General features: G+C 43.3%; 2 protein-coding genes across 5 annotated transcripts in view; one reads left to right on the top strand and one right to left on the bottom strand.

Moving 5' to 3' along the window:
- The window catches only part of HYOU1 (hypoxia up-regulated 1), a 19,838-nt gene extending 15,142 nt beyond the window's left edge, over nt 1–4,696 (bottom strand). The window contains exon 1 of the mRNA XM_036028425.1: nt 4,678–4,696. The gene's annotated coding sequence lies outside the window, so the exon portion shown is untranslated. The remainder of the gene's footprint in view (nt 1–4,677) is intronic.
- The window catches only part of VPS11 (VPS11 core subunit of CORVET and HOPS complexes), a 16,531-nt gene extending 1,192 nt beyond the window's left edge, over nt 1–15,339 (top strand). The window contains exons 1-16 of one of the 4 annotated variants that reach the window (XM_028514511.2): nt 4,947–5,168; nt 5,757–5,905; nt 6,003–6,138; nt 7,360–7,523; nt 8,102–8,349; nt 9,072–9,273; nt 9,668–9,819; nt 10,574–10,760; nt 11,214–11,360; nt 11,488–11,676; nt 11,784–11,945; nt 12,178–12,317; nt 12,407–12,609; nt 12,745–12,916; nt 13,843–14,065; nt 14,192–15,339. In XM_028514511.2, the coding sequence (XP_028370312.1) occupies nt 4,982–5,168; nt 5,757–5,905; nt 6,003–6,138; nt 7,360–7,523; nt 8,102–8,349; nt 9,072–9,273; nt 9,668–9,819; nt 10,574–10,760; nt 11,214–11,360; nt 11,488–11,676; nt 11,784–11,945; nt 12,178–12,317; nt 12,407–12,609; nt 12,745–12,916; nt 13,843–14,065; nt 14,192–14,356 (2,826 nt within the window). In that variant the 5' untranslated portion in view covers nt 4,947–4,981 and the 3' untranslated portion in view covers nt 14,357–15,339. Of the gene's footprint in view, nt 1–4,946; nt 5,254–5,733; nt 5,906–6,002; nt 6,139–7,359; nt 7,524–8,101; nt 8,350–9,071; nt 9,274–9,667; nt 9,820–10,573; nt 10,761–11,213; nt 11,361–11,487; nt 11,677–11,783; nt 11,946–12,177; nt 12,318–12,406; nt 12,610–12,744; nt 12,917–13,842; nt 14,066–14,191 lie in introns of those variants that run through there. The other 3 variants (XM_036028428.1, XM_036028427.1, XM_036028429.1) reach the window with 3 other exon arrangements.

The raw sequence follows: 15,339 nt of genomic DNA, 5'->3' as shown, positions 1-15,339 counted from the left end.
CCCAATGTAATTTTAGTACTGTATAAATATAACTATTCCTTAACAGTTAAGTGAGAGCTTGGCACTACCACTGGGTAGAAACAACATGCCATGGGCTGGATAAAGCAAGGTGGAGGGCTGGATTCGGCCCTCAAGCCACCTGTGCTAAAAAAAATTAAATCTTGAAAAATAAAAAAAAAATTAGTTGTCACCCAGCAGCCTCATTCTTAGATTTATATCTAAAGAATGTATACATATGTTTACCAAAAGACTAACATCTTTATCCATAATGGCCAAAATTTAATACTGACCTAGTGCCCACCAATAGCTGGATGGACAAATAAGTTGCAGTAGATTCACACAATAGAATTTGATGTAGCAATGAAAATGAATGGTCTATTACATTTGATAACTCAAATGAATCTCGGGAGCCAAGAGTACACACTGTATGTTTTACTTATATAAAGTTTAAAAACAGGCAAAACTAAGCTGTAGTGACAGAAATTGGGATAGTGCTTACCTTTGTGGGTAGAAAAGGGCATAAATGCAGGCTTCTGGGGTTTTGGCAGTACTCTGTTTACAGTGCTGGTTGCCATGGCTTTGTGAAAATCAACAGCTTGTAGTATATAGGTTTTTTGTATATATATTATACTTCAATAAAAATTTAAAAATTAGTTTGTCCTGGCTGGCGTAGCTCAGTGGATTGAGTGCGGGCTGCGAACCAAAGTGTCACAGGTTCGATTCCCAGTCAGGGTACATGCCTGGGTTGCAGGCCATGACCCCCAGCAACCGCACATTGATGTCTGTCTGTCTGTCTGTCTGTCTCTCTCATCTCCCTCCCTTCCCTCTCTAAAAATAAATAAATAAAATCTTTAAAAAAAAGTATTTTGTTGTGCCCTGGCTGGTGTAGCTCAGTAGGTTGAATGTGGGCCTGTGAACCAAAGGGTCACCAGTTTGGTTCCCAGTCAGAGCACATGTCTGGGTTGCAGGCCAGGTCCCTGGTACAGGGCATGTGGGAAGCAACCACACATTGATGTTTCTCTCCATTTCTTTCTCTTTCCCTGCCCCCTCTCTAAAAATCAATAAGTAAAATCTTTTTTTTAAAAAAGTATTTTGCATTTGTGATTTTGTTGTAAACTTAGGGGAAAACTCATTTTCTTTGGCAGGAGAGAAGGTGCACCAGCATAAGGTTTTGTTTTTTTTTTTTTTACTTCCTACAACAATGTTTTTAGAATTACAGAAGAAATATGTGGTCATTGAAGAAAACTGGAAAAATATAGGGGAAAAAAGAATAAAATTTAAAAAAACACCCAGAATCTCATTTTCTTGATTAAATCACTTTTAGCATTGTGATATAATCAATTTTCAAGTCAACTTTCATGGAGATGATATTTTGTGACTTTTTCATTTAGTTTATTGCAAAAAATTTCCTATATCATATTTTCCTCTACAGAATTTTCAGTGGCATTATTTATGGAATTGTAGCATAGAAAAGTACAATAATTTACCAAATTGCTGTTTGACAGGTTGTTTCTTTTTGCTATTATAAAATTGCAATAAATGCTTTTTATTGGTAACTCTTTATGCAAATCAATCCCTTATAGCCTATGTAGGATAAATTTCTACAAGTGAAAATACAGGCTTAAATTAATTTTTTAGTCATTGCCAAATTGCCCTCCAGAAAGGCTTATCAATATGCACTCCCCAACAGCAGTGTGACAGCCCCTGTATCTTTTATAACACTAGAATATTTTAGAACATTTTGAAACTCTTGTGAATTTGAGTAGGATATGGGGAAGGGGTGAGGAGCCAAAGGACTGGGAACATTTCCCAGCTTGCATTGAGATTGGGATTATTGTGTGTCCAAAAGAGAAAACGACTTTCAAGGTTCTTGAAAATTCACAGAAAAGCATTCAGACTTAGAACAAGTTTATGGACTTAAGTATTCTAGAAGAAATTAAATTGAGCACCCAGAACACAGGGCTTTGGAGTCTGACAGGCATGAATTTGCCTACGAACTCCACCACTTCCAACCTTTGTGACTCCAGACAAGTTGTTTAGCTTTCCTGAGCTTCAGTTTCCGCATCAATAATAGAGGTGTGCTAGTATATCTTCACAAGGTTGGTGTAAACATTTTTGAAAAGGGTAAAATGCTTAGCACAGTGCATGGGACATACTAAGCACTAAACACACCCTACTTAACACTGTTTTCGTCATTAGAGAAGTAAAACTAAAAGGTGATATTGCAGTGTTAAAAGCATGTTAAATGCTTTGATAAGTTCATGGGAAATTTATGTCCTTTTTGTAGGCCAGATTTTCACAATCAAAAACCAGCAAATTGTTTCTCCATTTTCACTGTAGCCTTGGGTCCCTGGACTCGCTTACACTATAAGACCCCTGAGTTTATTTTAGGTTGATCTTGCTCCTAAAGTGGAAACTGCTGCTATCCTTTCGAGGAGCTAAGAGAAAAAACCCAGGCTTTTCATTATTTTAGAAAATGGTTTCTCTCCAGGGAGCCAAAAGAGAAAAAAACACAACCATAGAAAAAAGTTTGCAGCTGGAACAAGAAGTGCTCCGATGGATATGACTGTTGTACATCACAAGGGACCAATTTGCTGAAAGGAAAAAAGGGATTGCTGGGCAATTTTTTTTAAAGATTTATTTATTTTAGAGAGAGGAGAAGGGAAGAAGAGGGGGAGAGAAACATTAATGTGTGGTTGCCTCTCACATGGTTCCCACTGGGGATCTGGCTCACAACCCAGGCATGTGCCCTAACTGGGAATTGAACCAATGACCCTTTGGTTTGCAGCCCGCACTCATTTGCAACACCAGCCAGGGCTGCTAGGTAATTCTTGATTCAGAATTGTGATCTCTAGTTTCAAGCTAAAGATTTGAATTGCTTCTGTATCTTTAGTCCCTTCAAATTTGAGTTCTTAATATGCAGAGTTTTAAATAAATTTGTACACATAATCATTTTCTGTGTGATATGACTGCTTATCTTCCTCACTATCCTGAAGTTCCTGGATTCAGACAAGTATAGCTAAAAGAAAAACCATGGTGTATGTTCTGACAAATACAGCCTAACTTTACATCCAAGCAAATCAATTAAAGGTTAAGGAACTGAAGAACTTGTTTTATTTCCAAAGAACTTTGATGTTTTTGCCTAGAGTCACTTGAAATTCTCTGACACTCCACTTATCAAAGACAATGACACTTTTGCAGATGGTTCCTATGAAGAGTCCACAAAAAGTGAAAGCACTTTGTTAGATGTAATTCACTACATGAAATTAAGGGCTGTTACTATCAGTCCATTTTATGTCTGCCCATTCTAGTGGTGGTTGAGCTCCCTAAAGGGCAAGAATCATGTCTTGCTCATATTTATATTCTCAACATTTAATACAATTCCAGCAATAGTGTATACTCAATATACTTTTGTCAAAGGAGGAAAGGAAGGAAGGCAGTAGGTCTGAAGAGATGTTGTGAGTTGTTCTGGCAGGTCAATCTCTGCTTTTGTACCCTCATCAATGAGCACAGGCTTTACCAGATTCACACATCAGAAAACTGGGTCCCTGCCACTAGACAGTATAGGAGACACCCAAGTCAACAACAAAGATGCCACTCTGTTCACATCTGTTTTCATAATGCTTCTTTTAAAATTCATAGTCTTAACAACTGACATACTATCTAAAACTTCTAGTGAGTAGTACAGAGTATGCTCAGCAGGTGAAAGTGGGTCCAATCTACTCCCCATTTGAGCTTTCTGCCTATGGTTGAGATCCTGAAATAGCTCCGATACCCGCGTGATAAAAGAACTTGAAGCTGGAATGGAGATTAGAAAATCTGTATGACTGGTGGTGGCCAATTTGTTCCCCTCATTTAGCTCTTTAGATAAATGGACACTACCTTTCCTGTCAACTAGGTTGAAGAGAGGAGGGGATAAGAGGAAAATCATCCACATTCATTCCTTCAATCAAATATGGAGCAACTACCAGGCCCTGTTAGGCCTGGTTCATGGTAAACAAGACAGGGCCCCTGCTCTCTGGGAACTCGGGCTGGTAGGAATGAGGAAAATATTCTAAAACTAAAAGGCAGTGTGTGTGTGTGTGTGTGTGTGTGTGTGCAGAAATAAACTTCACAAATACCATATGGCCACTTTTTTGCACATACTCTCAGAATGACTGTGTCACTTCTGTACATAGCTCCTTGTGATACACAACACACCTACGGTTTTCCACGTGGACAATTGGTTTTGCCATAGTTGGGGATTGTGGGTGGCCAAAGAATAGCTTAGACACTTAACACTTGTTAAATCATTCAGCTCTCAGAATTGCCACTCCCAGACTTTTTGCTGTGTTGTGTTTATGTCCCGACCCTGCTGCTATGAAAAAGGAGAGAAAGCCCAGGTTCTTGAGAGTTCCCTCTCTATCGGTATTTCCCAGATTCTTCAAGAAACATATTTTAAATATCTGTTACGAGCCACACACTCTAACAGAGGGACACGAAAACAAATAAAAGATACTGACTGTGTTCACGTCTGTATCTGGAGGAAGACACAAACTTCTGATTTTATTTTTCTCTCCTACACTGAAAAACCAGTTTTATACATAATGGTTCATTTATGCCTCAAAACAGTACTGTGAGGTGACAACATAATTAAGGCACAGCAGGTTATAGTTCAAAGCGCGTGACAGTCTTCACCGTGATCCTTCAACGCCCGTACACTTAATAAAGAAGAAAACTGGTGTTCAAAGAGGTGAAGGGCCCTGCTCTTGTAACCTTTTTAGCCGGCCAAGTTTGACACCGCCAATTCGCAAACTACATTGCAAGCGATGGGCGGGGGAGCCGTGCCTCACGCGGCCCCGCCTACTCTCCCAGCAGCAGGAAGCCGTCACCCCAACTGTAGAGCGCAGGTGCAACCAGGCTCCAGGAAGCTGTTGAGTCACGTGATCCCCAGAGCTTCTCACGTGACCTTTAACTGGACGACTTGGGGCCTTTGACCAAGATGGCGGCCTACCTTCAATGGCGCCGCTTTGTTTTCTTCGACAAAGAGGCGATTAAGGAACCTCTGAACAATGATGGTCCCGCTCCCGGGGCCGCGCCTAACTCTGGATCCGCTGCTTCCAAGTTCCTTTGCCTCCCTCCTGGCATCACTGTCTGCGACTCAGGCCGAGGGAGCATAGTCTTTGGAGATATCCTTGCTCTGAAACTGTCTCTTCCCTCTCCGGATCCCTGAAGAGATAGATGCTGCTGAGATGGAATCTTTCCGTCAGAGGGGTTAGTGGTACGTGCCACTTTCTTTTAGATGGACGCCCACTGGGTCACAGGAGAGAAAGAAGTCCATTCTCTAACCTGTTAGAGATAACTTGGTTGCTAACCAAGTAATCTTGGACAATTCATTTAAGTTCTCCCGGCTTCAGTTTTCTTACGTAATAAAATACCAATTCGTAGTAGGGTTATTTTAAGATCAAAAGAAAGAATGCAAGCTGACTTTAAAAGTTGCATATGTAAGGTGTCATTATTTCCTCTACCTAGTATTGTGGGTGACAAGGTAAATGAAACCAGGAGTTTGCTGCTCTGTTTTTCATATTGCTGGCTCTAAAGTCTGGGCCTTTTTTGGTTTGTTTGTTTGTTTGTTTTTTACTCTTTTTAAGATATGGAGTCCCAGGAAATAATGTGTGGGAAAATCTGTGCAAAATTTAAATGTATGTTGTTATCTGGGTTGTGGTCTAAATATAAGTATCTCTCCTTGAAAAGGAGGTTCCTTGACTACTCTACACATATGGAAGGCCAGATCTGGTTCTTGCCCCGCTCCCTACAGCTTACAGGTTTCCAAGCCTACAAACTACGGGTGACACACCTGTACCAACTGAAGCAGCACAATATTCTAGCATCTGTAGGTGAGGATGAACAGGGCATCAACCCCCTGGTGAGTCCTTGAAAGGTAACAGGAAAGACCCAGAAGCCTGGGAATGGCTGTTTGTTGGAGGGAGACTAGCATTCACCCATCTGAGGTCTGCCCACAGGTGAAGATCTGGAACCTGGAGAAGAGAGATGGTGGCAATCCACTCTGTACTCGAATCTTCCCTGCCATTCCAGGATCAGAGCCGACTGTTGTGTCTTGTTTGACTGTCCATGAAAATCTCAACTTTATGGCCATCGGTAAGCAGAAAGAAGGCAAAGTATCCTGGCTGGTGTGGCTCAGTGGATTGAGTGCCTTGCAAACTGAAAGATCGCTGGTTTAATTCCCAGTTGGGGCTCGTGCTTAGGTTGCGGGGCCAGGTCCCTAGTTGGAGCATGTGAGAGACATCTGATTAATGTTTCCCTCACACATTGACGTTTCTCTCCTTTTCTTTCTCCCTCCCTTCCCCTCTCTCTGAAAATTAATAAATATAATCTTTTTTTAAAGAAAGTGAAAACTAAAGCTCCAGGACTTTTTTTCCCATGGTAATTTATTTTTAGAGAGAAGGAGGGAAATGTCAATGTGGGAAAGAAACATTGATTGGTAGCCTCTCGAATACCCCCAGCTGGGGACCTGACTGACAACCCAGGCATGTGCCCTGACTGGCAGTCAAACTGGTGACCCTTTGTTTCACAGGCTGGTGCTCAGTCTACTGAGCCACACCAACCATGGTAGCTCCAGAATTCTTTATAGATTTTCTTTCTTTTTTTAAAAAAGATATGTATGTATGTATGTATTTATAGAGAGGGAAAGGGAGAGAGAAAGAGAGGGAGAGAAACATCAGTGTGTGGTTACCTCGCTTGCACCACCTACTGGGGACCTTGCCTGCAACTCAGCCTTGTACCATAGACTGGTGATTGAACCAGCGACCCTTTCATTCACAGGCCAGCCCTCAATCCACTGAGCTACACCAGTCAGGGCTATAGATTTCTTCGAGAGTTGCTTCTTCAGCTTACATTCATTGTTTTCATCAGACCATTTTTAAAAATTTATACTTTTTTAAAGATTTTATTTATTTTTAGAGAGAGGAGAAGGGAAGGAAAAAGAGAGGGAAAGAATCATCAACGTGTGGTTCCCTCTCACATGCCCCCTACCGGGGACCTCGCCTGCAACCCAGGCGTGTGCCCTCACTGGAAATTGAACCAGGAACCCTTTGATTTGCAGGCCCACTCTCAATCCACTGAGCCACACCAGCCTGGACTCATGAGACCATTTTTTCAGGGTTATTAAATTTGGAGTTAGGATTTAGTTTTGTTCTTTGAAAACGAGTCAGTAAGTACCTATCTTCATATTAACCATTGGAGAATTTGCGTATGAGGAGGAATTGTGTCACTTCTAATGAATACTTCAAATGGCCATTTGCCATTTTGTGCTTCCTGATTTTCAGCTTCAATTAAGTGTTGTTTCCTGTTCTTGTACAGGTTTCACAGATGGCAGTGTTACACTGAACAAAGGAGACATCACTCGGGACCGGCATAGCAAGACCCAGATTTTGCACAAGGGCAACTATCCTGTTACTGGACTGGCCTTCCGCCAAGCAGGAAAGACCACTCATTTGTTTGTTGTGACAACAGAGAATGTTCAGGTATGACCAGGACCTCCACTCATACGGGTGAGCAAGAAAGGCTTCTTTCTCCTTAGGGAGCTAGCTTAAGGAACTGGTAAGAGAGGTAGAATTCTAACATTTTTTATCACATACCCTTGAATCATTTGCTCAGCTTAATATTTTATTTCTTCACTTAGGAGACTGGGAAGAGTTTGGGTTCGGAAAAGAACTGGACTTGTAGTAAAAGACCTGAATTTTTTCCTTAACTTGATCAGTGACATTGGATAAGTTGCTTTACTTCTCTGGTTCTTGTTGGTCCTGTTAACAAGCCTACTCTCAAGAATAGTCTTTTTATAAAGTAGTATAAGGTCACTGCATTTTTCTTACTTGCGGAATTCCTATAGTAGGTAGTGTTAGTATGTACAGAGGAGAGAAATGTGGTCCCTGCTTATGTATTTAGTAGATGGGTGGTGGTTAATGGAGAAGGCAAGCAGCCAGGAAAAGTCTTAAGGTGCTAAGAATTAAAAAGAGTTAACATGGAGACGGGAATACTTTTGTGAAGTCTTAGATTCCACCTCCTCAGAGGGCGCCTGATAACCCTTTCTTACTTTTTCTAGTCCTATATAGTTTCTGGAAAGGACTGCCCTCGTGTGGAGTTGGATACTCATGGTTGTGGCCTACGATGCTCAGCCCTAAGTGACCCTTCTCAGGACCTACAGTTCATAGTGGCCGGGGATGAGTGTGTCTACTTGTACCAGCCTGATGAACGTGGGCCCTGCTTCGCCTTTGAGGGCCATAAACTCATTGTTCATTGGTTTAGAGGCTACCTTGTCATTGTCTCCCGTGACCGGAAGGTTTCTCCCAAGTAAGGATTCCAAAGGGGAAAGGGAGAGGGCTGGACTTGTTTCCCAGAATTAACCTGATTTTAAAACCCTAATGCCTGGATCCCGTCAATCTTCTGCTTTGGCTTTATGTAGATTTGGCTTATGTATAGACTTAATTATGTTTTTACTGGAAGATGTGTTTTGCTACAGACATTTGTTGAGCAGCCCTGATGCACTAGAACACTCCAGGCAGTTTGAACCTGGTATTATTTTTTGTTTTTTTGTTTTTTTACTCTTTAGTCAAAATAAATTGGGGCAGAGGAACAAGGGATTGGGTAGTAGAGAAACTGGGAAATGCAGGACCCAGTATTTTTCTTCTGAGCCACCTGAAAGAGGTGGTGGGGTCTTCTACATGGTCGAAGTGATCCCTGTCAGGTGTTACCTTGTTTTCATTCAGTACTAAGCACAATGTTCTGCATACACCAGGCACTGATTATTTGTTAAATGAATGGATGTTTGAATGTACTAAATTTTTTAATATGTTGCTTATGTTAGTTATAGAATCTTATAGGGTAAGGTCAGGTTTATATGTTCTATTCCTACAATTGCCAGCACAATGCTGCATATTATGGGCTGAGCTACTAGAGGGGCCAACAGGTGATTTGTTCTGGGTGAAATGGGTAGTTCCAAAGTTGTCATTGGGAAAGAAATAAAGGGGAAGCTGAGGTAGAGGGGGTACAATATCTTTTTCTTTCCCATACAGGTCAGAGTTTACCAGCGGGGACCCACAGAGCTCTGACAAGCAGATTCTCAACATCTATGACTTGTGTAACAAGTTCATAGCCTATAGTGCTGTCTTTGAGGATATAGTGGACGTGCTTGCTGAATGGGGCTCCCTGTACGTGCTGACGCGGGATGGGCGGGTCCACGCACTGCAAGAGAAGGACACACAGACCAAACTGGAGGCAAGGCCACCAGATTCCCAGAGTTGGCCATATGCACCCAGACAGAGCTGTAGGAACAGGCTCCCCAAGTCACCTTGGCCAGAGTATATCCTTCCCTTTGGGTCACAACCCTACTCAGCTCCCTTAGAGTAGAGTTACAAGGTAAATGGTCTGGCATGAAGCCTTAGAGGGAAGTAATGCCTGGGGACCAGAGCCCACTTTCAGGGTCTACTCTGTGTTCAGAGAACCCTAGTAGGTAAGGTGATGTTGGTCTTGAGGGTATCTGAGAGGTCTCACCCTGTCTAGGATATAGTCAGATTGAAACTTTAGGACTGTGGGGCATGTTGTGGGTTCATTCTGGGAAGGTGTCTCCTCAGGACTGCATCTACCAATTTTCTCATCTCTTTCCTTCCAGATGCTGTTTAAGAAGAACCTATTTGAGATGGCAATTAACCTGGCCAAGAGCCAACACCTGGACAGTGATGGATTGGCCCATATCTTCATGCAGTATGGGGACCATCTCTACAGCAAGGGTAACCATGATGGGGCTGTCCAGCAGTATATCAGGTTAGTCTGGAGGTGCTTGAGGATGTAGCTCTTAATGCAGAGACACGCAACCAGAGAGGCTAAAACCTGTGCTTGGGGAAGGGAGTGGACTCCACCAGCAACTGTCCTTTTTTTCTGCAGAAACTATGATGGCTTGAGTGAGAAGACAGTATACCTTACTGGAAAGGGAATGTTCAGGGTCAAATATTAATGACCAGTATGCAGTTGAGCTGATGAATACCCATTATTTTAAACTATAGTTTGACCCTTGTTACTCATTTTGACCCAATACTTCCACATTTTCTTTCATTGATATTAATTCTGGGAATTTTAGGAACCTTTCTAGCTTTTTTCCCTAACACTCTACAATTCCTGTTTTAAGCCAACTTTAAGAACCAGTTTTTTGGTCCTGGCCAGGTAGGCTAGTTGGTTAGAGTGTCATCCCGATATGCCAAGGTTTTGATCCCTGGTCAAGGTACATACAGTAATCAACCAATGAATGAGTGGAACAACAAATCGATGTTTCTATCTAAAATCAATAAATAAAAATTAAAAAAAAAAAGAACTAGTTCTCTGGAGGCTTGCTACTCATGTGGTCTACAGTCTAGTAGCATTAATACCACCTGGGACTTTGTTAGAAGTCTAGGCTCTCAGGCCTCATTCCATACCTGCTGAAACAGAATTGGCATTTTAAGAACTGCAAGTGATTTCCGTGTACATGACAGTTTGAAAAGTACACTAATCCAGATGCTTCTTTATGTACATGTCTCCCTAGAACCATCGGAAAGTTGGAGCCATCATATGTGATCCGCAAGTTTCTGGATGCCCAGCGTATCCACAACCTGACTGCCTACCTGCAGACTCTGCATCGGCAATCCCTGGCCAATGCCGACCACACCACCCTGCTGCTCAATTGCTATACCAAGCTCAAGGATAGCTTGAAGCTGGAGGAGTTCATCAAGGTGCAGGGTGGTAGTGGTGGTGGGATATTCCTTGAGGCAGCTTCACCAGGGCTTGCCCTTCAGCAGGATGCAGGGAAAGAAAAAGCTGACCTTATTTGGGAATCTGGACCCTCTGGTCTATAAACTAGAAAGAGGAATAGCCTTTCCATTAGTTCTCTCCCATATCCCCTTTTGTTTTATGATGCCAGAACTTCCCATGGTATCCAAGCCCAGGGAAGTAGCATTTGGGTAGCCCTTTGTCCTCAGAGGAGTCCCCCCAAATAGTAGAGGGAAGGAATAGTAGGGACAGAGGAAGACTTTGGCTCTTAGAAACTTTCTGAGAGTCAAGATAACATTTTAAAAGCGTGACTTTATTACTATCTTAATAAGGTGGTTTTAGAATCGGCCACATTTTTTCTCTCCCTTCCTTAACCATAAGCTCTCTGAATGATTTTGTCTAATGTTCCCTGGCAGACAAAGAGTGAGAGTGAAGTCCACTTTGATGTGGAGACAGCCATCAAGGTCCTCCGGCAGGCTGGCTACTACTCTCAAGCCCTCTATTTGGCTGAGGACCATGCACATCATGAGTGGTACTTGAAGATCCAACTAGAGGACATCAAGGTAGAGGAGACTCTACCTTGGCTCAGAGTTCTGTTCTTTTTCCTAGGACATCCTAGAATGATCACAGTGCTTCCTGATGGGTGAGGCAGCAGCATGCACTTTTACTCTGCTCTTTACCTTTCTACAGAACTATCAGGAAGCCCTTAGGTACATTGGCAAGCTGCCTTTTGAGCAGGCAGAAAGCAATATGAAGCGCTATGGCAAGATCCTCATGCACCATATTCCAGAGCAGATGACCCAGTTGCTGAAGGGACTTTGTACCAACTATCAGCCTAGCCCGGAAGGCCAGCATGACAGGGAGGCTCCAGTTTGCAGGGTGAGGCCTCTGGGAAAATGCCTGTTTTACACCAGGGATCACCATACGGGCCTCATGGGTACCAAGCCCTCTCCCTTGGCCTTTTCTCTCTTCCCTTGCCATCTTAGGCCAACTCAGAGGAGTTTATCCCCATCTTTGCCAACAATCCACGAGAGCTGAAAGCTTTCCTAGAGCACATGAGTGCAGTGCAGCCCAACTCACCACAGGGCATCTATGACACACTTCTTGAGTTACGACTACAGAACTGGGCCCATGAGAAGGATCCACAGGTGAGGCCTGGAAAAAGCTGCAGGAGGTGTTGGAGAAAAGACAGTTTTTTCATCTTATATGTTTTTTTGCTGCCTTCTGTAGATCAAGAATGTCTCACTGTTGGTGCCTCAATGTCCTCAATGAAGAGGAAATTGGACTGAGGGGAAGAGATAGTTGACTTGCCTTGTCCAAAGAGGCCTTGTGATTGTTTTTGTTCTTCTGTCCAGCAGTTCTACTCTTCTCCTTCCCTAGGTCAAACAGAAACTTCATGCAGAGGCTATCTCCCTTCTGAAGAGTGGCCGCTTCTGTGATGTCTTTGACAAGGCCCTGGTCCTATGCCAGATGCATGACTTCCAGGATGGGGTCCTTTACCTCTATGAGCAGGGGAAGCTGTAAGGGTTTGGGGAATTTCAGGGAAGGGGGAAGGATCCAAGTAATTTTCCAACAGCAGCCACTGAGGTGTGCTTTGCCTTGGTATTAGGTATCAGCAGATTATGCACTACCACATGCAGCATGAGCAGTACCGGCAGGTGATCGCTGTGTGTGAGTGCCATGGGGAGCAGGAACCCTCCCTGTGGGAACAGGCACTCAGCTACTTTGCCCGCAAGGAGGAGGACTGCAAGGAGTATGTGGCAGCTGTGCTCAAGCATATTGAGAACAAGAACCTCATGCCACCCCTTCTAGGTACTTGGAAGGACAGGGTGGGTGGGCAGGTGTCAGCTGCTAAAAATCAGGGGCTCTGGGGTAGGAGCCCCTCAACTCTGTCTAGAGGGCACTGCTTGGTTCATTGTTTTGTTTCCTCCTGGACCCCAATCTCAGTGGTGCAGACCTTGGCCCACAACTCCACAGCCACCCTGTCTGTCATCCGGGACTACCTCGTCCAAAAACTGCAGAAACAGAGCCAGCAGATTGCACAGGACGAGCTCCGGGTACGGCGGTACCGAGAGGAAACCACCCGCATCCGCCAGGAGATTCTGGAGCTCAAGACGAGGTACTTGGCATCTTGTTAAGTGGAGGCATCCAGGGGATAACCTTGTTCTTTACACTGTGTCATTAAATAATTTCAAAGACAAAAGATGGAGTGTGTTTGAGCATTTTCTGCTTGAAGATCTGTTTTAAAGAGAAACTCCAAAGAAGAGTTTATTATATAGATCATTATTTATCGGGCTTTGGAGGGTATTATCTAGGGCAGGTACCTTTCTTTCTGTATGTGCCTGTATTTTATATTTTCTAAACACACACCTAAATTGTATGGTTACAGGCCATTCAGAGGTAAAAATTTTGCTCTAGAAAATACGAAATCTGGAGAATTTACGTATATGTATAGCAGACATTAATGCCTACCCTTAAGTCTTATCTGCCCTTAACATTGTAAAGTATTTATTAGTGAACAATAATTTTAGAAACATTTACTGAGCCCCTATTATATCCTAGGCACTGTTCTTAATACAAAGAGCCCTGCCTTTATGGAGCTTACATTGTAGAGGTAGAGACAGAGTAAATGTGTTAAATAAGTAAAATATAGTATGTTAGATGGTGATGAGTTCTAAGGAGAAAATTAATTGAGGAAGGGGTGTAGGGTGAGGAGTGTGTGTGTGTGAGATAGAGAATTTATGAGGTATTCAGGAAAGGCCTCTCTGAAAGAGTCACATCTGAGTGAAAACCTGAAAGACAATTTTATGGCACTTATGAAAATTGAAATAGAACCATATCCCCCTGGGTTAATAGGACTTTCTGGAAGCATACTGAGACTCATTGTAAACCTAGTGCTGTTGTCCTCTTCTGACCTTTTTTAGGTTGTAAGAACAGCAGGGCCTTGGATCTCTCCTTAATGACTCCAGCTGCTTTCTCTTTTCACTTGGCTACCAGCCCTGCCCTCACTGTTTGCCACTTCTTTCTGGTCTCCCTTGCCTGTAGTCCAAAGATTTTCCAGAAGACCAAGTGCAGTATCTGTAACAGTGCCTTGGAGTTGCCCTCAGTCCACTTTCTCTGTGGACACTCCTTCCACCAACACTGTTTTGAGAGTTACTCAGAAAGTGATGCTGACTGCCCCACCTGCCTCCCTGAAAACCGGAAGGTCATGGATATGATCCGGGCCCAGGAACAGAAACGAGACCTCCATGATCAGTTCCAGCACCAGGTGGGGAAGAGTTGGGTACATGAGTACCCACTCACAGAGTCAGGGGGACACTGTAGGGCTTTTCTCTTCCCCTCATTTGAGGAAACTAGCACTTCAGTTCTAATTCCTATTTCTCTTTCCCTGCAGCTCAAGTGCTCCAATGACAGCTTCTCTGTGATTGCTGACTACTTTGGTCGAGGTGTTTTCAACAAATTGACTCTGCTGACTGACCCTCCCATGGTCAGGCTGACTGGAAGTCTGGAGTCTGGGCTGCAGCGGGACCTGCTTGTGCATTCCAGGAGGGGCACTTAAGCAGCTCATGGAAGGGGTGTGATTGTGGAGCCACAGCATTAGGAACACGGGAATCAGGCAGACATGTGCAGGACTCCACTCTGATTTGATGCCATAGTTTTCAGGACTAAAGGAGATTTTTTCCTGCCTTCTCTTTGGTCAGTCCGCTGTTTCTCCTGTTGACTTTTTGAACAGTGTAGATTATTCAAGACTAGTGGGGGAGGGCACCTCAGCACTTCTGAGTATGGACAATAGCTGCTTTATCTTCTATCCAGGAGTACCACCCTGTGGTTGGGTCCTTGCTCCTAGAGTATTTAAATAAAATGATAGGATTTTAGGGTTAAATTTATTCTGGGGACCTGCCGATGATTCTTAACTGTAGAGTGTATTTCTCTCTCTGCATGCATCCCTAAGAGCTCCACTTCCCTTACAGAGCTCCTTAAAGGTCACATTGGTATGTGTATATGTGTATACACATATATATATACCTATATATTCACTCCAAAGGGAGAGAGAGGGGAAGGGGGGCGGGGAAACATTGATGCGAGAGAAACATCGTAGTCGGTTGCCTTCTTCACATGCCCCAATCAGGGACTGAACTCACAACCTAGGTATATGCCCTGACTGGGATTCGAACCAGTGACTTCTTGATCTACAGTATGATGCTCCAACCGAGACACATTGGCCAGGCAAGATTGATTTGACCTCATTCAAGGAATGGGTGGGACCTATAGCACCTAATAGAGGTCAGTGTAGTGAACTCTTCAAAGACCTAATGCCTGATCTCCAAGGGCCTTTTGGCCTGAGGCCCCCAAACAGCTCCTGTTCTTTAGTCAAGTCTATACTATGGCTCTTGGACGAAGCGTTTAGGCAGACAGATTCTGATGGGGAGCCTTGAGCCTAAGTCTACTGCCTGCATAATGAATAGGCTGGTGTCTTGCTGTCTTCAATATCAGATGATAGGATAAAAGGGCCTGTATTAAAACATTTTTTTCCCTCTTTCA

This window comes from Phyllostomus discolor, chromosome 6 (assembly GCF_004126475.2).
Source record: "Phyllostomus discolor isolate MPI-MPIP mPhyDis1 chromosome 6, mPhyDis1.pri.v3, whole genome shotgun sequence".
NCBI classification, from domain to species: domain Eukaryota; kingdom Metazoa; phylum Chordata; class Mammalia; order Chiroptera; family Phyllostomidae; genus Phyllostomus; species Phyllostomus discolor.
Note: the sequence above shows the minus strand (reverse complement) of the source record. Positions and strands in the feature narration are given on the sequence as shown.